At 40.0% G+C, this 23,198-nt stretch overlaps 1 protein-coding gene across 4 annotated transcripts in view; it reads right to left on the reverse strand.

Moving 5' to 3' along the window:
* Positions 1-4,514: 4,514 nt before the first annotated feature.
* The window catches only part of GABRB1 (gamma-aminobutyric acid (GABA) A receptor, beta 1), an 878,739-nt gene continuing 860,055 nt past the window's right edge, over positions 4,515-23,198 (reverse strand). For 2 of the 4 annotated variants that reach the window (XM_006894166.1, XM_006894165.1), the window contains exon 9: positions 4,975-5,319. In XM_006894166.1, the coding sequence (XP_006894228.1) occupies positions 4,975-5,319 (345 nt within the window). Of the gene's footprint in view, positions 5,320-23,198 lie in introns of all 4 variants that reach the window. The other 2 variants (XM_006894164.1, XM_006894167.1) reach the window with 2 other exon arrangements.

Genomic DNA, 23,198 nt, shown 5'->3' on the forward strand with positions numbered 1-23,198 from the left:
TCAAACAGTGATGGCTTCCTCTACTATCCTGGTACTTAGAATGCTCTACCTCTACAATGTTCTTACCTCCTGAATCCATAATATAAATACAGAATGTCCACTCTACAACATTACTAAGAAACTGGTCTGTGCCGTTCTTAGATACTCCGCCTCTCTGCAGAAACTGTCACCCATTCTGAGACTGCCAGTTTGCATGGAAACACTTCTTGTGGCATAATATTCCACCACTGTGAAGACTTTTGCAAGAACATCAGGACTTCTGGCAAAGATATTTAAGAGCATTTAATCACCAGACTTTCTTATCAGCTTACCTAGCACACATCAAAACATCCAAAATATCCCTGACCACCAATGGACAAATAGTTGTGTTTATTCCCAGGTTATCCCCACATGTTTCTTTACCTTTTAAACTTACAGTGGTTCCCTTTGGATCTCTCAGGGTCAAATTATTAGTTAGTGGCTTATTGAAGTCACTTGCTATTTCTCTTCCTTTTCTCCTTTCCATCATTTGAACTCTTAACTATCTGTGTACCCTGTTCAAACCTATTCATCCACATTTAGTCTTAATAGCAGTTCTGGGAAACCTTTTGGAAGGGGAAAGTTAGAAGCTAAAGCTATTGACACAAATGCAGTTTGGGATTACCTGTGGATTTTGATCATCTCTTCAATTCCTGACCCCCTCACCAGCATGGATAAGTCAGTATCTGAGTATATGAAGAGCCACTAATGACAGAAAACACATTTACTTTTCTTGACACAGTCAAGGGGCAGCTTGCTACAGTTGCTGTTGCTGCTGGTGCACGGTTGCCAAGCCCCACAGGCTTGCAGCCTTTTCGGTGGTTTCTGTCTCCATCAGCATGGTGGGGACGTGAGGCAGTGACACAGACACCTGGCTATGGCTTGCAGCAGGGTTACACAACCGTACACACAAAACGGTGGAGAAAGAGCAAGAGCGAAAAGGATTCTGATTAGGGTCCAAATCACTAGTCATTTCACTTCATGAATAAAAGCAAGTGCCTTAAAAGCTTAACATTATTTACAATGCTCATATTTTTTTTCCCCCCGAACGTCCATCCAAAGCTGAGGACCACCACGCAACAGGGAACAGTTCAATGAACTATGTACAGAATTTACAAAGAAGTTTACATTATATTCTACATTCCATGAACAAGTTGGCATTTGTGTTTACTGTTTGCTTTCAGGAAACTCAGGTATTTTTGTTTTTCTGTCTTCCTATCCCAGTAAGTAAGTGCCAATTGAAACAGACATGAGCAAATGCTTGCATGTTTCTTTTTCCCCACCCTCCTGGGATATACATTTTGTTTGAGGGGAAAAAACGGCGGCACATCACCTTTGGTAAGATACTAATCAAAATAGTCCACATAAGAAGTCTTGGAGATAGTTTCCTTCTAGCATTATCAATATGTCTCTTTGTTTGTTGTTACTTGGCAAGTTTGAACTGAGCTCTTTTCCTAAATGAGTATTTATAAAATAGTCATTGATTTTAAAAAGATGCAATTTAGTCAACATTTCTTTGTATTGTACATAATATTTGTTTAAGGAAATCCTACACTTGGACCCATAAACCGAAGTTTATTCTCTGCACCACATTTTTCTCTTTGCAATTTCAAGATTCCTCATTGATTGTAACACACAATAAAGATGATATGTGTGGAGAACACGTATCATTTGGTCAGAAGAATCACCAACCAGTCTGCTGTTTCTATTTGGCAACATAGAGGGTGGAGGCAATGATCCTAGGTAATTTAAGCCAAAAATATGTCTATACCTGGGTCTTTGCCTCCCAAAGCTGGTAAGTGTAATTAATGCACATGTCACCCCTGATATTTTAAGCCATGGAACATGAATGGAAAGGAGTGCAGTTTCCTGATTGTGAAGTGAAAGATGGAATGTCTGTTTGTTCTACATAAGGTTTAGACAAGATTTATGAACTGCGAGCATGGGGTTGGTTCCCTGTATGTGACTGTGGCATGAGAGAGTGAATTCTTCCAAAATTTTCAGTCTCTGCTACCACTTTAAGTAATGCAGTAGATTATGGGAATTTTCATGACAAATCGAAAACAGCCTGGATATAATGGAATGCTCACTACTCTATAATGCATTGATATGAATCTCTCAGGAATGGCAGTCAGTTTGAGGGCACTTAGGAATGTCTAATAACTTTCATGCTTTATGGAAATCAGTTTGGACAGGATGAGAGAGAAGGGAAGGAAGAATTTCCTTTTCCACGGGCTGGTTAGCCTGGAAGAGGAGTAGATTCTAATGTAGAAGCAAGTAGATCCAAGGAACAGAGAGTTTAACCAGAAAGTATCCAGAAAAAGGAAGTGGAGACAAGGGTCATTAACCAGAAAACTGGCAGTTTCAGAATTCTTTTTGCCTCTGAAATCAGACCATTTAAGAGATTTTTTAAAATGGTGCTCTGACCCCTCAGTAAGCCAGGAGGATATACTGGGACACCACTTTGTGTCTGAAGAGCAGATTCAGGAGCATTAATTTTACTTTCAACAAAGGTTGAGATGTAAAAAATCAGGATGTCCTCTTTTTTTTTTTTTTTTAACCACCTCTCAAAGATGCTTTACTTCTGATTTTCAGAAGCATAAAACTCTACAGACTTTTTAAGGCAAGGTTGAAAAAGGTAATACAATGCTAAATGGCCTTCATCTTCTCCAAGAAGAGAGATCCAAACAAAGAAATCAAGAGAAATTGTTTTGTTAAGAAACACATAGATTACAGACAACTACCTTTCCAATTTATCCTCCCACCCTTAAAAGCTTTTTTAGAAGTGCTTTGGCATCATCACGATTCAATTTTGTCAGGAATTGGCCCAAATCACCCTTCCAGAATTTAAAATAATGGCTACACCGTGGTCACTTGCAATACAAACCTTACAATCACTGGTAAAGCCACGTTCTTGTCTAATTGGCCATTTTGTGCTGATTACTTAAAGCAAGGCAGCTCTGCCAAGGAATTGAGGAGAATTTTAATCTGCTGAAGCTAGGATTTCCATGACCCTGATAATCCATCTGAAAATTTGGTCTCCATGCCTTACTAATTTCTCACAAGAACTTCTTTTCCTCCCCAAGTAAAACAAAGATTCTATATGCCTATTAGATGCTTGGTGTCTCCAACCATCATCATTCATTTATTTAGGGAAGGGCTCTGTTTTCTCAAATGATCTGAAAAGAAATATCTCATAACTCTCTCCTTTTGGCCTCATCAGCATGAATTTAGCCTTATATTTCCAATAAAGACTATAATTCCCTGAAGCTTATACAATAGCAAACTTGAATCTTATCACAGCCTTCAGAGAGAGTCAGGTCTTTACCTTCATCATTAAGTCGACTCTTATTCAAGGGCCCTAGATCAGGCCCCAAATTTACTTCATCAAAATTTCCTTAGAATTTCACTTGACCTTGCAAATAAACAGAGAGTTCTTTAATTTGTCATTAGGGGATGTTGAGTCAAAATAATAAACAATAGTATTTTGATGGAACAAATCCCAACTCTACTTGGTTGGACTTGCATTGGTGGGCTGTTGAGGGGTGCACTTTCTGAGAGTCAAGCCCAGTGGTAATGCAGGAGGAGCAAAGATAAGGCAGAGCAATAATGGGAGTGAATAATGGACAAGGCTTAAATTGTAGGGGTTAGTGTCAGTGTCTCAAGGCCCAGTGCTTTTGCTAATACTGTTATCTGTGATTTTTGTCATTCTAGCCACAGAGGAGAATGGTGTTAGAAAGGGTGTCCTGTATTTCCTGAAGCATTCATTTCCTCTTTCCGTATTGGAATGCAGTGCTTAAAAAACAAGGCCATCACGTGCTGAGGCCTGATACGCGCAGAGACTGCTCCGTGGAAGGCTAAGAAATATATACTATTTGATTAAAGATTTGGCAGTTCAGATAACTGCCCAGGCACCCTATTCACAGCACATAGATCTTGCCTTCCTCATGGAAAGGGCAATGCTCTTCTCAAGCAGAAATGGCCCGCTGTGACCTTCATTCACTCCCCGGCCCTTTCTCTCACTTGTTCTGAAGCAGGGATGGGAAATGTGATGGCATGACTTCATGGCACAGCGTCAAGGACTCCAGGATCATGGAATGAATTTGAGGGCTTCTAGAAAAATGGTCACAGTCCCCCAAACTCCTCATTCTCAAGAAAAAAGTTCTCCATGGCTACCAGATTGGAGTCTACTGTTAATGGACATTTTGCCTGGAGATCTCAGAGAGGAGCATGTGTCAGAAGACTCAGCTGAAATAGGAGGTGAAGAGGGACAGTTTCCTTGGCTGGTGCTTGTCAATCCCTCTCTCCTCTCCTCTCCCAAAGGAGCCAAGCTCCTCTCTAGGAGGGTGTTGAGGGCAATGTGCAGGTGGCAAGGGCTCTTTGATTCTCTTCTAAGCTCCTCTATACTTTCCCCTCTTCCTGGAAATCTGTAACTTGTCAATGGCTTTTTCTTCTGATCCTGGAAATTGTGTTGTTGTGTTTTTTTGTGTGTTTTGTTTTGGCAGCATGAGATTGTTACAGTTTCCCAGGAAGCAGTGCGGGCAGAGGGTAGGTCCTCTTTTCAGATTCCTGTAAAAAGGAAATCAATAAACTCCAAGGAGACTAGGAAAAGACGGCTAAAGATCTACCTGTCTAACTCCTCTCTTTGTGTTTGTTAGTTTAATTTTTGTAAACATGGCAATTAATAGAGCTCTTAAAGAGCTGATAACCTGGACCACAGTAGACTGGAAGAAAAAAAAAAAGGTTGGTTTTTTTTTTTCTTTTTTCTTTTTTGAAGTAAACATGGTGCAGTGATAAGATTGTTATGCAACACCTAAACCCAATTGGATGGCTGAATCTCCTACCTCAAAAAACTCAGCAGGGTCGCTGCTGGGGACCTGTGGGGTTTTTGAAAAAACAAAACAAAACAAACAAGAGAAGAAGAAAGTAGTCTAAATCAAGCCATGAGGACAGACCTTAGTGTACATAGTAAAGCCAATAAACGACGTTGAAAAGAGAAAAGGTGATGGGGAAAAACATCCTGGACCACTTGTCTATGGAGTTGACGTCAGTCAAGTCTGGGATTTTGACTTTGAGCTGCGAGGCGCGCCTGCGGATGCGGCCCTTGCTGTGCACTCCGTGCCGGTCCAGGGCGCGCCCGTAGGCTTCGCGGCTGCCCAGGGGCTTGCGGTACTGGATGCTGGCGCTGTCGTACGAGTACATGGTGGCCTTCGGGTCGCTCATACTCGTGAGCACTTCCGAGCCGGTCGTCTCGTTCCTGATTTCCAACGTGCTCAGGAGAATATTGCCGTGGGCGTCGACCTGATGATGACACAAAGAATATGCTCAGATACAACCGCCAGGGCGCTCGAGTCATTACCCCTTCTTGATAACACTGCCTGCTACTGTAATTCACCTGCGAGTCGGAACCAACTCCTGGAAGACTCTCCAGCGGGTTTTCTGAAGCAGTAAATCGCATTGGAGGAGATTATCCATCTTCCTCCCGCAGAGAAAGTGCTGGATTCGAACTCTGTGCCTTCGGGTTAGTAGTGTAACGTCTTACCACTAAGCCACCAGCGCTCCCTGATGACACCACCTCGTGTTTATTCAACATTGTCTACTAGACATCTGGTTCTATGTGCTTCCTGTACATGGAGATTACCTCCCTTTTCTATCGCTACCATCTTCCTACCGATTATTTACCTACCTATTACTTCCTTACCTGTTTAGGTGGAACTCGGGTGGCATAGCCTTTAGAGGGCTGTTCTGCTAATCCAAAGGCTGTGGTTCCTCTGGTAGTTCAAATCCACCAGCGGTTCTGTTTTTCGGTTCCAGCAGTAGCCTTGGAAGACCACTGAGAAGTCAGCCATGAGTCAGATCCACAGCTCCATGGTAAAGAGGTTTTGAATTTTGTTTGTTGCCAGGAGGGACGGGTCCTTGGAGAGGGACATCATGCTTGGGAGGGTGGAGGGACAGCTCAGGAGGGGAAGACCCTCTGTGAGATGGATTGATTCGGTGACTGGGGTAATCGGGATGGGTGTGTCAGAGGCGGTGCGGTTGGCGCAGGATAGAGCAGGGTTTAGAGCTGTTGTGCATAGGGTCGCTATGAGTCGGAAACGACTCGATGGCACATAACAACAACAACAACATAGATCAAGTATCTCCACTCACAAAGACCAGTGTGTGTGTGTGTGTGTGTGTGTGTGTGTGTGTGTGTGTGGTGTGTATGTGTGCATATACATCTGTGTTTAGCCATAGTGGAGGTAGGCGCCAGAGAGTTAGAACTGACTTACAGCTGTGTGTGTGTGCTAAGTGGTGGTCTCATTATGTGCAGGGGAGCACTGGTGGCCTAGTGCCAAGAAACTGCGCTGAAATCCTGAAGGAATATGGTTCTAATCCACCAGCTGCTCCGTAGGAGAGGGATGGGCAACAATCTCCCACACAATTAACTGCCTATGAAAATCCACCAGAGGGTCAGCTATGGGTCAGTTCCGACTCAATGGTACCCAAGAATAACCATGCTTCGCGCATTCAAATCAGAATAGAACCATAGTAGACCTGATTTGCCCATTTCCCCACCCCAAGCATAAACTGGTGGATTTGAACTATATGCTTTTGGATTAGCAGTGCAACCAACTCCTTACCACTAGACCACCAGGACTCTCTTCCTCATATGTATATCAATGTTTACACACACACACACACGCACACACACACACACCCAATCTCTATCTGCTTATCTACTATCTATTACTATAATGTATTTTTATTTGTTAAAAAGTGGTACATAGGAACATTTACAAAACAAAACAAGTATAAATACTATAAGCATATAACCTCACCTTCAGAGTCAGTTATTATTAATATCTTACACTTTTTACCTATTCAAATATACTTGCAAACACAATACAATTTGTTTTCTAACCCATTTTTGTCAGTGAGTAACATAACCTTTTTCACATTAATGACTATTTCTCTGTGCCATGATTTATTAAGCTCATGTGGATAAAACATATCTGGGTTTACTGTTAGACGGCAGAGCCATTTTACATTTGCCTTTATAAATAAGGGGAGCTGTGGGGGTGTAATGCATAGGGAGATGTGCTGATAACCCAAAGTCCACTACTTTCTGGTGATCCAAATGTACCAGGGACCCTTCAGGAGAAAAATGGGCAGTTTTGTCCTGTGTGATTTAAGCTTTGGAAACCCACTAAAGGATCAGCTATGAGTTAGCTCTGACTCATCAACAATGAGACGGAGAATTACAAACAAGGCTGCATGGAGCATCTTGAAGCTTTAGGTTAATTTTCAAGAGCAGGATTAATAAATCAAACCAATATACTTTACCATAACATTTGTTCTATTGTTGTTGTTCACTACCGTTTCTTGCTATGCCAATGATCACTCTTGCCTATTAGCTCCTGGTTCTTCCCCATGGTCTGCCCTCCTCACTCCCTCTCCACCTCCCATCCATACCCAACATGAGAAGTACAGGAAATGTGCGCACAACGTGGCCATCTTTGACTTCAAGCTAATTAGTCCCGGTAATGTATCCTGTAGGATGTTAACTGGAAGGTCAGCAACTTGAATCCACTATCACTTCCTGAGAGAAAGATGAACAGCTACTTCCCCATAAAGATTTGAAGCTACAGAAAGCTGATGGGTTGCTGTGAGTTGGAACCAACTTGATGGTGGAGAGATATTTTCAGTTGGGCTTTTGTTTGTTTTTTTGTTTGTTTTTGTTTACAGGGGGAATATTAAGTGGCTCTGAGTGGTGACATGGTTAAGCATTCATTGTTAACCAAAGAGTTGGTGGTTTGCACTGACTTGGTAGCTCTGTGCGAGAGACTGTGCTATCTACTTCTGCAGAAACTACAGCTAAGAAAACCGTCCATACTCTATTTTGCAGGACCCAATTCAATCCATAACACTCAGAATCACTGTGAATTGAAATCTGCTTGATGGAACTAATCAGCACCCATAACTTTGTTTGTAACAAATATTGACTGAAAGTAATCTCAATCCAGAAGCATGTATACAACACTTAGTGTGAATTATTCAGTGTGCTAATATTGCTAAATTAAAACAGTGATCTTAAAGATTCTTTAAACTCATTTGCACGTCTGAATTATGTGCTTGCCAGACAATCTAGTTTGTAAGATGCATCCAGTTGATCCAGTTGAAGTTGTTTTCATTATTTGGTCCCACTGAGTTGATTTTGACTCTCTAAGACCCCATGTAATTTGTATGCTGTTGAGTCGGAAATGACTCATAGCTGGCCCTCCAGCAGGTTCTCAGAGGCTGTAAATTGCTCAGGAGGTGATTGTCCATCCTTCTTCAGCTGGTGGATTTGAACCATGTTCTTTAAGGATTGCAGCACAGCTTCTTACCATGAAGTAATTATAATTTGATGTAATGATCAAGTTGCCTGTGATCATAGTGACTCTATGTACATTAGCTCTGAACTCTGCTCTATTATGAGCCAATCTCATAATCTCTGATAGACAAAGAGGTGGTAAAACTCTATACACAGATGATATGATAATGTATACAGAAAATCCCAAGGACTTAACAAACAGAGAAAAAAACCCTTAATAAGCCTGGTAGACTTAGTAGACCAGTTAAGGAGAGTGGCAAAAAATAAGATCAATATATAAAAATCAATGGGATTCCTCTATAGTAACAAAGGAAACAGGGAAAGCAATCCTCTTTCTTTACATTGTTATTGCTGATTACCATCGACTGAGCACGACTTATAGCGACCCTATGAACAAAAGACCTGAAGCCTTTCTATAACTATTGTCCTTTCTCAAAGTCATAGAGTTTCCAGAGGCATGTTGTTTAGGAAGTGGATGCCACTCCTGCTTTCCAACCACAAAGTGAGATACTTGGGAATAAACCAAATTGGAGACACAAAAGACCTTGGTAAAGAAAACTACAAAACCTCACTGCAAGAAACAGTAAGAAACCTATCTAAATGGAAAAATATTCCTTGTTCATGGATTATTGTTGTCAGGTGCTGTCAAGTATGACTCATAGAGATCTTATGAACAAAATATCTAAACTTTGTTCTATCCTGAGCCATCCTCACACATCTTGACACACAAGAGCCCATTGCAGCAGTCACTGTGTCAATCATTTGATTGAGGGTCTTCCTCCCCACTGACCTTCCACCCTTCCTAGAATCATGTCCTTCTCTAAGGAATAGAGCAACATGCCCTAAGTATGTGAGGTAAAGCCTCATCATTCTTGCCTCCAAAGAGCATTCCAGCTACACCCTCTCCAAGACATATCAGTTTGTTCTCTTGGCCATCTATGGGATGTTCGGTGCTCTTCTCCAGCACCACAGCTCAAAGGTGTCAATTATTTTTCTGGGTAGAAAGACTCAATAGTGAAAATTACAATCCAACCAAAAGCAATCTACATGTTTAACACAATCCCAATAAAAATTCCAAATTCGTTTTTCCAAGATATAAAAAAAAATGCAATTGTTGTTATGTGTCATCGAGTCATTTGCGACTCATAGCGACCGTCTGTACAAGAGCCCTAAACGCCATTCTAGCCTGTGCCAACCTCGCTGTCTCAAACACATTCATTCCCACCACTCCACTCACAGAATCGATCCATCTCATCGAGGGTCCAATTCATCAATTTGATCTTCTCCTGATTATGCATTTCTGGCTGTATTTGTCAGCCTCTTTATACCATAGATTAGGCTTTCTAAGTTTGGAGCGTTAGTTTCTTTAAAACTCTTAGAGAATCAAGTGTTGTTTTTTAAAGTAACACACTTGGGGTAATTTTGCTAGGTTTTTCTAGACTATAATTTTTCTGGAAGCAGGCAACCAGGCCTTTTTCTTACAAAGCCACTATGGGTTTTAACTGCCAACCTTTTGGCTAGCAGCCAAGGTCTTAATGCTGCACCATCAGGGCTACTTGAGATCTGCTTATGGAGGTAGAAGCTTGGTAAAAAGAGACAGAGAAAAGCATTATTCACTCACATTTTACCATTGAATAGGAACCAATTTGTTGTAATAGGGTGGCTAGGAATCGTTGACTTAATAGTACATAACCCAACAACAACAGTTAATTGCCAGAACTGAGATTTAAGTGATTTCTATCTTATTTAACATTCATGTGCTCTCTAAGGCAAAAATGAAAAAAGTCATGCATATGGAAGTTTCATCACTAAAGAAGCATGTTAGCTTGGAGTGTCATGGAACAAAGACGGGAATCTATCTATCTATCTACCTCTCTATCTATCTATCTAACTATCTATCTATCTATCTATCTATCTATCTATCTATCCACACACACACACACACACACACACACACACACACTTGCTGGGGGTAAGAAATAATCAAGAGAAGCATACAGAACTTGGTCTTGTTCTCAAGAAATAAAAATGCCCTTAAGACACAAGAGTACAACATAACATTGGGAGTGAAAAGTGATGGTTTTCAGCCAAATACTAACTGGACTAGTGATAATACAGTTGTTGTTAGTGCTTTGAGTTGACTCTGATTATAAGAACTTTATGTATGACATAATGACACACTATATGCTATGCTTGTAAGCGGTAAACATTGGTGGTTAGAAAATGCTTCATTAAGGAGATGTGCCTGTATTGAGTCTTAGAGGATGGATGACAGAGAACAGAATAAAGGACTGGGAACTAAAAGTTTGGTTTCTATGAATGGTTACATAGAAAACCAATTTACTCTGTCAACTTTCACTCTAATTACAATAAAAAATTAAAAACCAAACTCTGTTCTAATTCAAGCTTTGCTGTTGACTACTTGGAATCATTCTGGTAACTTGCTATACAACTGAGAGCTGAGCAATGAATGATGATGACAGGAAAAGAATCGATGCCTTTGAGCTGTGGTGTTGGAGAAGAGTACTGAGCATCCCATGGATGGACAAGAGAACAAATAGATATGTCTTGGAGAGGGTGCAACTGGAGTGCTTTTTTGGAGGCAAGAATGATGATGCTTCACCTCAGATACTTAGGGCATGCTGTTAGGAGGGGCTATTCCTCGGAGAAGGACAGAATGCTAGGGAGGGTGGAGGGTCAGCAAAGGAGAGAAAGACACTCAACCAGGTGGATTGACTTGGTGACAGTGGCAATGGACTCTTGTGTGTCAGAAAGTGTGAGGATGGCACAGGATAGAAGAGGGTTCAGATCTTTTGCTCTTACAGTCGTTATGAGTCATACTTGACTCGATGGTGCCTAACAACAACGACAATGAAAATAACAACTTGGAATCAAACTTAGACATGCTCGGTTATCGATTTTCTTGACAATAAATGAAACGTTTGTACTAGGTAATCATAAGGGTTTGTGTCCTAGATGATTTTTTATTATGAAGAGCATTCCAGGAAGAGAATAGAGTACATGAATAAATTCTTGTAAAACTGAATCACCATTTAATCTGCACTGCATGCACCATTAAGTCACATTATTCTGAAATCTCTCTAAATAAGTTGCTTAGTGTTTAGAATCAATCAGTGAAGCACACAGATGCTCCTCATTAAGCAGAAGTCATAGCGACCAAAGCAAATTCTACTGAGATATTTTGGATAAACTCAGTGCAGATTAAAATGCATTTTAAAATTATATGAATTTTATTAGTTTGTACAAATCCCTCAAAATATTTTCTGTCATTGAGCTACAAAGTATGGCATGAAGGAATCTGACCTAGAAAGCAATGATCTTGTTCTTTGATAACCTTTGAAAGTCAATTTCATTACTGCATAGTTAAATCCAGTAACACTGTCTTTATTAAAGAACCCCTGGTAGTGCAGAGCATAATTCGGGGGAAAGATGGATAACTTCCTCCTGCAAATATTTACCGCCTTGGAAACCTGATGAGTCACTGAGTCAAAACTGACTTGATGGCAAAGAGTAGGCAAAGGGTCTTCTATTTACTAGAAAAGAAGCAGGCATATAACAGTTTTTACCTTCCTTCATTTTTTTCTCTTATAATATCCAGAATTTAGGGGAAAAGCTGGGGTTATAGATTCTCTCTCTCTCTCTCTGTGTGTGTGTGTGTTATGCTCACACATTTATTTTGAGATATGAAGTCTCATTCCTTTTTCCACAAACTTTTTGCTACCTGGTTAAGTGAATGTGAGCCACCTCACTGTTGTTTGGTTTTTTAAAAAACATAATTCTACATTAGTTTTTACATTATTTTTTAAATTGGTTTGCTTACAAAGTTTATATACATTGTTTTTCATACTGCTCTTCATTCACATTGTGTTTCATACAGATATTCTCATACATTATGTTTTATAAAATTAATCACCTTGCCCATCATTACCCTGTCTTTTCACCTGGATCCTTCCCATTTCCTTCTCTCCCTCCCTTCACTCACCAACTGTGCAGCCCAGTGGTTTCACCCTGTAAACCCCCCCTCCCCCAACTGAGTTCCTGTACATGTTTTACTAGTTATCCTTTTGTGTTTACAATAATGGTCTTACACAGTATTTGTCCTTATGAGACTGCATTAGTTTCTGTTAGTATTAGCAAATCTCTAGTTGTCTCTGTTCTATCCTTTACACACCCCTTAGAGAAGGGTGCCATTCTTTTCATGTCAATTGTATAAAACACGTAAATTATCCTTTTATCCACAGCTTTCCAAAAATAATTTCAACAGGGAAGGTGGTCATTATTTTGATACATCTTCAGAAGCAATAAGAAGTTACATTGTACATTGTTTCAGCAATTCCATAGTCAAGTGCTGCCTAGTTACTGAGAAAGTATCAACACCTAAATTGAGAAAGATCTAGGCAGATGAACATTTAAAACCACGTGGCAGAAGAGGATGAGGTATAGCAAACTGTCAGCATATGAGATTCTAGGAATGGAGTTTGGGTGGCTCAAGAGATTCATGATCAATTGCTAGTCTAAAGGTTGAAAGGAAGCCCGTCATTGTACCAACACCAGAGGTATTGTAGGTTTTGCCATCAGGGAGTGCTTTGCCTCCCACTTTATTTTTGTTTTTCTGAAGTGCTTTGCTTACTTGGGTCTTTCCTTTCCAAATAAACTTTGCCTTTTCTATCTCTTTGAAAAAGGAATTTGGTATCTGTATTGGGATTGTGCTAAACATGTAGATTGCTTTTGGTAGAATCAGAACGGAACCGTAAATGGAGATTTGTACACCAATGTTCAGAGCAGCGTTATTCACAATCTCAAGAACATGAAAGCAGCCCAAATGTCCAACTGCAGCATTCATACAATAGAACACTTACACAGTGCTCAGGAGCAACAATTTAGAAAATTACTGCATAACTTGGGAGAGACTAGAGAGCATTATGCTGAGGACTGCATAAGACCATTATTATGAAAATGAAAGGATAACTAGTGAAACGTACATGGGTCCCCAACGGGGTAAGCAGTGGGGCAGAGGAGTGAGGATGGATGGGGAGTAAATCACTGGATTGCACAATTTGGTGGTTGGAAGGAGGGGATAAAGGAAATGGGAGATCCAGTGGGGATCTAAAAACCCAAGGTAATGGTGGGCATAGTTAAATTATGATTAATTTTACAAAACACAATGAATAGGAATGATTATATTAAACACAATGTGAAAGAAGTGTGAAACAAAATGTATATAAATTTTGTATGCAAACTGATAGGAAATACAAATTTTTTTTAAAAAAAAGGTTGGAAGCTGGAAGGCATATGAAGGCACCATGGAAGAAAGTCCTGGTAAACTACTTCCACAAAGATTAGTAAAGGAAACCTTATGGAACACTTTTGTTCTATAATAAATGGGTTGGCTATGAGTTGGTTTGCAGTCAAATTGACAATAACAAGTAACAATAAGGAAGTAACAATAGTAACAATAAAACAGACAAAACATTTACTAATGTGGTGCTAAAGTACCATTGAGTCAGAACTGATCCATAGCTGACCCCCCAGCGGGCTTTTAGAGGCAGTTAATCATGCAGACAGAGATTGCCCATCCTTCTCCCACAGAGAGCTGATGGATACAAACCATGTGCCTCCAGAACAGCAGTGTAGATTCTTACCAATAGGCCACCAGAGCTCTTTAGGGATGTAATAATTCTTTACTTGACGTCCTGTCATGTAGTTGGTGGTGTTGGTTGCTTTTGACTTGATTTCAATTATGATGCAGAGAACGGCTCCATAGGATTCTCAAGGATGCGACTTTTCAAAAGCAGTACTGTCTTCCAAAGTGTCTCTGTCTGGGCTCTAACGACCAACCTTTTATTGGTAGCTAAATACTTAGGAGGCTCTGATGGCTCAGTGGTGAGGAATTGCTCTGCCAACTCAGAGGTTCAAATCCATCAAGTTGCTCCTTGGTAGAAAGATGGGAAATCTCCTCCCATGTGATTTTAGGGGCTTTTCATGTTGCCCAAGAGGAAGGGCTTACTTCTCCAGACCTTGAGAGGAGGTATAGGAAGAACATGTCTATGTAGTTTATTTTCTTCTCTCATTTCTTTATGCTGAATTCTCAGATGACTCGATCTGGAATGAGGATGCTTGGCTCCTGGGAGGTTTCTTTCCCTGTGATTTGCCTTCAGACAGAGATCATCATACTGAGCCTTGCCTGTGCTTGTGGGTGAAGTCTGTAATTGTTTGCTGGTACTAGTTGCCAAGGGCTTAAGTTTGCTAATATTGATATGAATGGCTGTATGATATTCACCACATATTATTGAGGGACACATCATTGGGTTTTTTGTAGTGGTGTTTTAAGTTTACAATCTTAATTAACCTAAATGTAGAGAAAATGAATATACTTATTAATAAGGCTTCAAGAAGACCAATTATTAAGTCATTCCTCTTTCCCTTTAAAGTTACTGAGTGATGCAACTTGTCGACACATTCAGCTGTTAATCAGAAGGCTGGCATTTTAGGTTCACACAGAGGCACCCAGGGTGGAAAGCCTGTTAATCTATTTCTCAAAAATATGTCACTGACAACCTCTATGTATCACTCTTCTATTCCTAATGATTCAAAAGGGACCCCACAGCAGCAGGCACCTCACAGCACACGGGTGATCAAAATATGTTTTAAATGACAAAGAAAAGATACCAGAAAATGTAGCTTTACAGCTCAAAAGTCTTGCTACCTCTCTACCTTCACCCCATTCTCCCACCCTGCCGACTAGACGGATGGGTCTCCTGTGGTGCAAGAGGTAGAATGTGGGTAAAAATGAAAAATGTTCATAGTTCATTCATTTATCAACAAGGTTTACCGAGTGCCTACTGTGCTCCAGACACTGCTGGCATTGATGTAGAAATCAGCACCTCTTGTGCTCATATGCAATAGGATATATTTGCATTTACTGCTCAGAAATGTACAGATTTCAACAAACACTACCCCATAATGTCTCACTTTTCCAGACGAGTATGGTTACATCTCCAGCATCCCTTTTCCAGGGCTGTGGTAACAGAAATACCTCAAGTGGACGGCTATAAAGAGGAGACAGCATTTCTGCACCATTTAGGAGGCTAGAAGTCCAATGTAGGACACTGGTTTCGATGAAAGTCCTCTTTCCATTTGTTCTGGGACCTTTGTGTCTTTTAGCTTCTGTAGCCCTAGTATTCCTCAGCTCCATGGGGATCTTTACATGGCACCTGTCAACTCTCATTGCTGTCGAGTTGAATTGACTCAAAGCTGTTTCCAGTGGGTTTTCAGAGGCTCTAAATCACACGGGAGTCAGTTGCTCATCTCTCTCCTGAGGGGCTAATGCTGGATTTGAACTACCAGAGAGGGGAGGTCTTTTGGGTTAGCAGAGCAATGTCCTGTGAGCTGAGCCACCAGAGCTGCCTCACAAAGCACCTATCTTCCCACATTTGCCCATGTTTCAATGTCCAATCTGCTCTTTGGGGTCTCAAAAGTTATTTGATTTAGTGAACACTCTTCACTTTTTGGACTCTATCAACATAAGAAAGAAAACTGTCTTCCCAAATGAGATAAAAATGCGATCTGGGGCTTAGGATTCCAACTCATGTATTAGGGGTTTCAGAGCACAATTTCATTCATAGCACCCTCCATCCCCTATAGATTGTAAATGTTTTCTTAGAAAACTACATGAAACTCAGGTTATTGGTTCTTTTGTAAATTACTCTCTTGGAGTTGGCTCCCTGGTGGCCCTTAGGCCCAATGCCCCTTTGACTCTGCTGTGCTTCTCTATCCTCTTCTCTCCTGAAGGTCAAGAAACCTGGCCTGGCCTACTGGCTACAGACACATCTGTGAAACACTCAGATGCAAAGAGAGGGCTGTGATTTTCCATCATTAAAGACCTGAGACCTGGAGGAACAGGCCAGCTTCTGACTGGTGAATACTCTCCTGCCTTCCTGCAGTGCGGTGATTATAAACTAGAAGAGTTGTTTTAAAATTCTGAGTCTGAGCAAATATTTCCACTACAGCACTGGGGAGAGAGAGTGGTAAACAAATCAGACAAGGTTCTCAAGCTCTTGGCATTTCTCTCTCTCTCTCTCCCCCCCCCCCCCCGCTTATTTTCTTATGGAAGAAAACAGGCAGTAAGTAATCTTGTTCCCCTTAAAATTATCCAAAAGACTAATAAAAATAATTAAAAAAACCCAACCAGGTAGAATTACGAAGAAAACCAATTTTTAAATGTTTCTTTTTAGTGTGTTTATGAAAAAGATATACAACATGCCCCATGAACCCTTGGATCTTGTGTTTTTTTTAGCAGTCTTCTCATAAGCATATTTTTATAACAAGTAAAAATGTCCAGTGGTTCATACTTCATTATCTTTCTCTAGGCTTTACCAAGCAAAGGCACACAAGAGAGCCCTTCATGGATGTTTAAGGGCATCTCAGTCTTAAAATGGCCAGCACAGAACACTCTCTTCCCATCAGCCTAAACCCTCTCTTCTGAGTACTGCACTAACACTTCTCCAAGAGACTAGAGACCCTGCCTTGATTTCTACTCTTTCCCCAGAGCTAAGACTCTTCCTCAGTATATAAAACTCAAACTCTTTGCTGTTGAATTGGAATTGGACTCAAAGTTGACCCTCCAGCATTTTTCTGAAGATATAAATCACATGTGAGGAGATTGTTCATCTTCTTCCAGCAGAGTTTCTGGAGGATTCAAAGCTTTAGAGAGACACTATTTTTGTGTTAGCATTGCAGCTCTCTATAGATTACCCCAGCAGAAAGAGCCCCCTTCTTGCTCTATAGAAGCATTCAATAAATATTTACTTGTTGAATTAATGAATCAATACATTTGATAGAAACTGTGAAGTTGGTTCTAAAAGGGTCACCCTAAAAAATAATAATGTACACAGATTTGAGGACTGTGTTTCTCAACAATATTGATATTGTTGTGTATCAAGTCAAAACGGACTCAAAGCTGACCCTCTAGAGGGTTTTCAGATGTGGTAAACTTTATGGGAGCTGACTGCTCCTTTCTCCTGAGGAGCAACTGGTGGATCCAAACCACGTACCTTTGTGTTGGCAGCCCAATTTCTTACCACTAAGCCTTTTTCCCCTTCACCAAATGTATATATTCATTTTCTAGTTTTAAGTTTAGCCTGTTTCCTACCATTTCCTTTTCAATCACTCTCCTCTCTTCCTAGCCCTCACTATCTCCCCATCTCCAAAATACTAAAATCAAACCAACATTGATATTGAAGGCAATGCTAACAGGCACTCCCATGTGTTGGGATATAATTAACTGCTTCATAGAATCTTGAATGACTAATATTTTTTAAAAAGTAGATTGACAGAGCTTTTTTCCAAGGCACCTCTGGGAAGATTAGAACCTTCGATCTTTTAGTCAGCAGTCCAGCTTTTCACCATTTGTACCACCCAGGGACGCCAGAGTGCTGTGGTTGTGTTTGTCAATTGCAGTTCATAGCAACCTTTCATATGTAAGAGAAACATTGCTTGGTTGTATTGCATTGCTATCCACGGGTTTTACTGGCTGATTTTGGGGAAGTAGATCACTGATCTTTCTTAGTCTCAAAGCCCTTCTTCTTCTTCTAAACTTGTCCATCGTGGTTGACCTTGCTGGTATTTAAAATACCAGTGGCAGAGCTTTCAGCATCACAGTAATGCAAGGATTGCCTTCAGGCTGTGAAAAATGTTGTTTCTAACTGAATATAATAGTTCTGGATATTTTCAATATATAAATGTAGCAGAACTCATTTTAGTATAATTGGAATAAAATATAAGCTTGTTTTCAGTGGCAGTTTTAAAGCCCTGTTGAGATATGCCTCAGGGCTCAATCTACTTTGCAAATGTTATTTCCTTCTTGCTACTCAATTCAATCAGATTCATAGTTACTGAGTGGTCTGAAGTGCATAGCAGGAGGCCAAGTGGAGCTACTCTGGCTGCAGAATTAGCTAAGTCACTGCCCTTCAGGAGGCTACAGTCCACAAAACAACACTGCCCACTGGAAGTGGCTGTGGTCACAGGTAGGGAGCAGAGCTTCAGCAGTCACTTTCTTTCCTTTCCTCATTTTATGCTATGTATCAGAGTCATGCTGCTGTTGTCAGCCACGGGCTCTCAGCAGGGATAACCAACTCTTCTCTCTCGGCCTGAAATTCTGGAAACATTTTTGAGGGAAGAAGAAGAGTGGAAAAACTCTGCTGGTGACTGTTTGTATGTCTCTTTCTGAGTAGTCCTGACAACTAGTGCCTGAACTAGGATCTTAGATCATGATAAGCAAAAGAAATTTAAGTAAAAACCCATTTTAATCTAAACAAATATATATATTGTAATATTAAAAGAATATATCTATATCTGTAATATGTAATATCTCTCCAGGAAAGAGTATCAGAGAGATGTCTATCTGTGCTTCATTGACTATGCAAAGGCATTTGACTGTGTAGATGACTACAAATTGTGGCTAATCTTGAAAAGAATGGGAATGCCAGAACACTTGATTATGCTCATGCAAAATCTATACTTGAACCAGGACAGAGCAAGGAAACACTGCATGGTTAAAAATTAGGAAAGAAGTGCGCCAGGGATGTGTCCTGTCTCTATAGCTTTTCAATCTATATATGGAACAGATTATCTGGGAGGCTGGACTTTATGAGGAGGAGGGTGGCATTAGGATTGGAAGAAGCATTCTGAAGCACTTGCTACAGAAGGTCAAGGACTATAGTCTTCACTATGAATTGAAACTTAACATCAAGAAGATAAAGAATCTTACCACTGGGCCAATAGGCAGCACCATGATGAATGGAGAAGAGATTGGAGTTGTTAATAATTTCAGCTTCCTTGGCTCCACAATAAACACTCTTGGTAAAAGTCAGGAAATCAAAAGACTAGTTGCATTGGGAAAGAATGCTTTCAGGGACCTCTCTATGGTGCTGAGAAGCAATGATGTCAAACCTGAGACTACTGTGTACCTGATCCAAGCCATGGTCTTTGCAATTACATGCTGTGCATCAAAGAGCTAAGGATGACAGAAGAAGAATTGAAGTCTCCGAGCTGTGGAGCTGAAGAAGAGCATGTACTGCCAGGAGAATAAATAAGTCTGCCTTGGAGAGGGTGAAAGCAAGTTTCTCCTTGGATGATCTGTTCCACATATAGATTGAAAAGTTATGGAGATGGGTGCCTCCCTGGCATACTTCTTTCTTGATTTTGAACTATGAAGTGTTTCCTTGTTCTGTCTCTTGGTCCAAGTTTCGAGTAAGTACGATCAAGTGTTCTGGAATTCCCATTCTTCTCAGAGTTGGCCACAGTTTTTGTGATCTACACAGTCAAATGCCTTTGCATAGTCAATGAAGCACAGATAGACATTCCTCTGCTACTCTCTGTCTTCAGCCAAAATTTATCTAACATTAGCTATAATATATTTAATACCATGGCCTCTTCTAAAATAAGCCTGCACATCTGGCAGGTTTTTGTTGATGTGCTGTTCTAGTAGTTTTTGAATAATTTTCAGTAAGATCTTGCTTGCATGTGATATTAATGATATTATTCAATAATTGCCAGACTGTCTGATCACATTTTTTTGGAATAGCAATAAATATGAATCTCGTCTAGTCAGTTTGCCAGGTAGTTGTTCTCCAAATTTTTTGGCACAACTTGATGAGAAAGTCCAGGGCAGCATCTCTTTGTTGAAATATGTCATTTGCTATGCCATCAATTCCTGGGGCCTTGTTTTTTGCCAATTCCTTCAGAGTAGCTTGAACTCCCTCCTTTATCACCATTGCCTCTTGATCATATGTTGTTTCATATAATTCTTCTGTGTCAGCCAACCTAAGTACTGAGTTACTAGAAATAGAATAAAATTGGCATTGTTTGCTAGAAGAACTGGATGGATGGTGACCAATTTCTATTAATGAATATTTTGATCAAAGATTCTATAGAAGAACCTTGATCAAAAAGAGGGAACATATGGAAGACTATTTCAAATTCTCATGGACTTAAAACTTTCTAGAGCCATGGAGGTTGTTTGAGCCCCTGAAATTAATATCCTCACTACAGTCTTGCAATAATCTTTGTTGTTTGTTGTAGAGTCAATGATGGTTCATGGAGACACTGAACAACAGGCAGAAAACTTGCCCTGTGCTCCATCATTTCATGAACTCTACCATGCTCAAGCCCATTGTCGTAGACACTATGTCAATCCATCTCATTGAAAGGCTTCCTCTCTTACACGGACCCTATACCTTTCCCAGCATGAGGTATTTTTAAAAGGAATGACCCCTCTTGAGAACATTTATAAGACAAAATTTCAGTATCCTTGCCTGAAGGAGCACCCTGCTTGCATTTTCTCCAAGACAGATTTGTTTGTTTCTTTGGTAACTAGATTTTTATATTAAAGATAAAATCTTTAAGTTAAAAATATTCCCTATAGTATTTTTAAACCAAACAACACTTTAGATTAATATTTTATACTCTTTTAAGAACTATCTACTCAGGATCGTGGTGTCAATAGAAAAATTAAATAAGATTGACATTTCAGAGGGCAATGGGTTTGTATTAATTTTGTTGTTTATTGTTAAGTACTGTTGAGTTACTTGCAACTCATAGCGACCCTATGTACAACAGCTCTGAACTCTATTCAATTCTGTGCCAGCCTTATCCTCTCCAACACACCCAGCCCCGCTACCCCAGTCACTGAGTCAATCTACCTGGTTGAGAGTCTTCCTCTCTTTTGCTGAACTTCTACCCTTCCTAGCATTGTGTCTCTCTCCAATATTATAGAAATTTTTAACACATTGGGGGGGGGGAAGCAGGATAGAAGAGATAAAACACAGACCTAGTGAGATAGAAGACAAGAACTTCAATGAGAACTTATTGAAAAAATAAAAAAAGAGAGAAGACACACAGAAAAATGAAGAAAACAAAAATCATGTGGGACAACATCAAATGAATCAACATACACACATTTAGAATTTCAAAAAAGGGGAGTGATGAGCGAGAAACACTGAGAAAATTGTAGAAGCATTATCAGAAGTAAACTTTTCAGATATCATGAAAAACAAGGCAATACACATTCAGGAATCTAAGAAAATGTGAAACAGACTAGACACCAAAAGAAAAATTCCAAACATGTAAAGAAAGAAACACCTACAAAGGGGAACTAATTAGATTAAGCTCTACTTCTCAGTAGACACTCTGTGAGCAAGAAAACAGGATCATAGACCTAGCAAAGCTGTTTATTAAATATGAAAGAGAAATTAGATAATGTCAAGAAAGCAGAAAGTTGAGGAATCTGTGAAAGGAAGACTACAACTCTACAAGAAATACTAAAGAAAGCCCTTCACACCAAAACAGCATTAGAAAGTAAATGGACTAATCAGCAGCTACAGAAAAAGGAATGTAATAAAATGGTAATAATAAAAACTGGCCTGACAATATTCACACTCGATGTGAATGCTTAAATGCATTGTTGTTGTTTCTATGTGCCATCGATTTGTCTGTGACACTATGAACAATAGCTCTGAATCCTGACCTATCCTGAACCAGTCTCACTCACTCCGACAGAGCTCCACCAATTACCTCAGTTACTGTGTCAATTTGTCTCAGCAGGGGTCTTCTTATCCTGAACTGTCCCTCCACTCTTCCAAGTATGATATCCTTCTCCAAGAACTGGTCCCTCCTGGCCACGTGCCCAAAGTACGTGAGACAGAGCTTCAAAATCCTTGCCTCCAATGAGAAACTTTTCAACCTCTCCAAATCAGTCTTGTTTGTTGTTAAGCTGAAGAAACTAAAGAACAAATTCAAGCCTCAACTACCAATATTTAAGGATGTTGTTGACAGAAAATTGAATGATCTAGGAAGCATTAAAAGAAGATAGAAGGAGTACACATTGACTGTACCAAAATAAATTGGGCTAACACAAAATTTAATAAAACAATATGTGATCAAGAGGCAATGGTGATGAAGGAGGAAGTTCAGGTTGCTCTGAAAGAATTAGCAAAAAACAAGGACCCAAGAATTGATGAAATACCAATTGACATACTTCAGCAAATGCCCTGAGGAATGTATATTTGTGATTCATTGACTATAAGACTATAAGATATATTTGACTGTGTAGATCACAAAAAAATTATGGTTAACATTGAGAAGAATGGGGATCCCAGAACACTTGATTAGATCATGCAAAATCTATAGTTGGACCAGAAGGCAGTCATCAGAAATGAGCAAGGAAGCAATGCATGGTTCAAAATCAGGAAAGGGGTACATCAGCGATGTCTCTTGTTTCCATTCCTTTTCAATCTATATACAGAAAAGATAATTTGGGAGGCTGGATTTTATGAGGAGGAATGTGGCATTAGTATTAGAGGAAGATTCGTCAACATCCTGAAATATGCAGATGACACAAACTTGCTTGCCAAAATTGAGGAAGACCTGAAGCATTTGCTGCAGAAAGTCAAGGATTGAAATCTTCAATATGGATTGAAGCTCAACATCAAGAAGACAAAGATTCTCACCACTGGGCCAATTGACAGCATCATGATAGATAGAGATTGAGGTTCTTAACCTGATCTTGGCACCAGCAGTGAAGAAATCAAAAGAATTGCATTGGGGAAGTCTGCTGTTAGGGACCTTTCCAAAGTACTGAAGAGCAATGGTGTCTCTCTGGAGACTAAGGTGCGTCTGATACAGGCCATGGTCTTTGCAATAACTTGTTATGAATCAGAGAGTTGGACAATGACCAAGGAGGATAGAAGGAGAATTGATGCCTTTGAGCTGTGGTGCTGGAGAAGAGTATTGAGAATACCATGGA

Source organism: Elephantulus edwardii, unplaced genomic scaffold (genome assembly GCF_000299155.1).
Source record: "Elephantulus edwardii isolate Elephantulus edwardi_28Jun2011 unplaced genomic scaffold, EleEdw1.0 scaffold00137, whole genome shotgun sequence".
Lineage (NCBI taxonomy): Eukaryota > Metazoa > Chordata > Mammalia > Macroscelidea > Macroscelididae > Elephantulus > Elephantulus edwardii.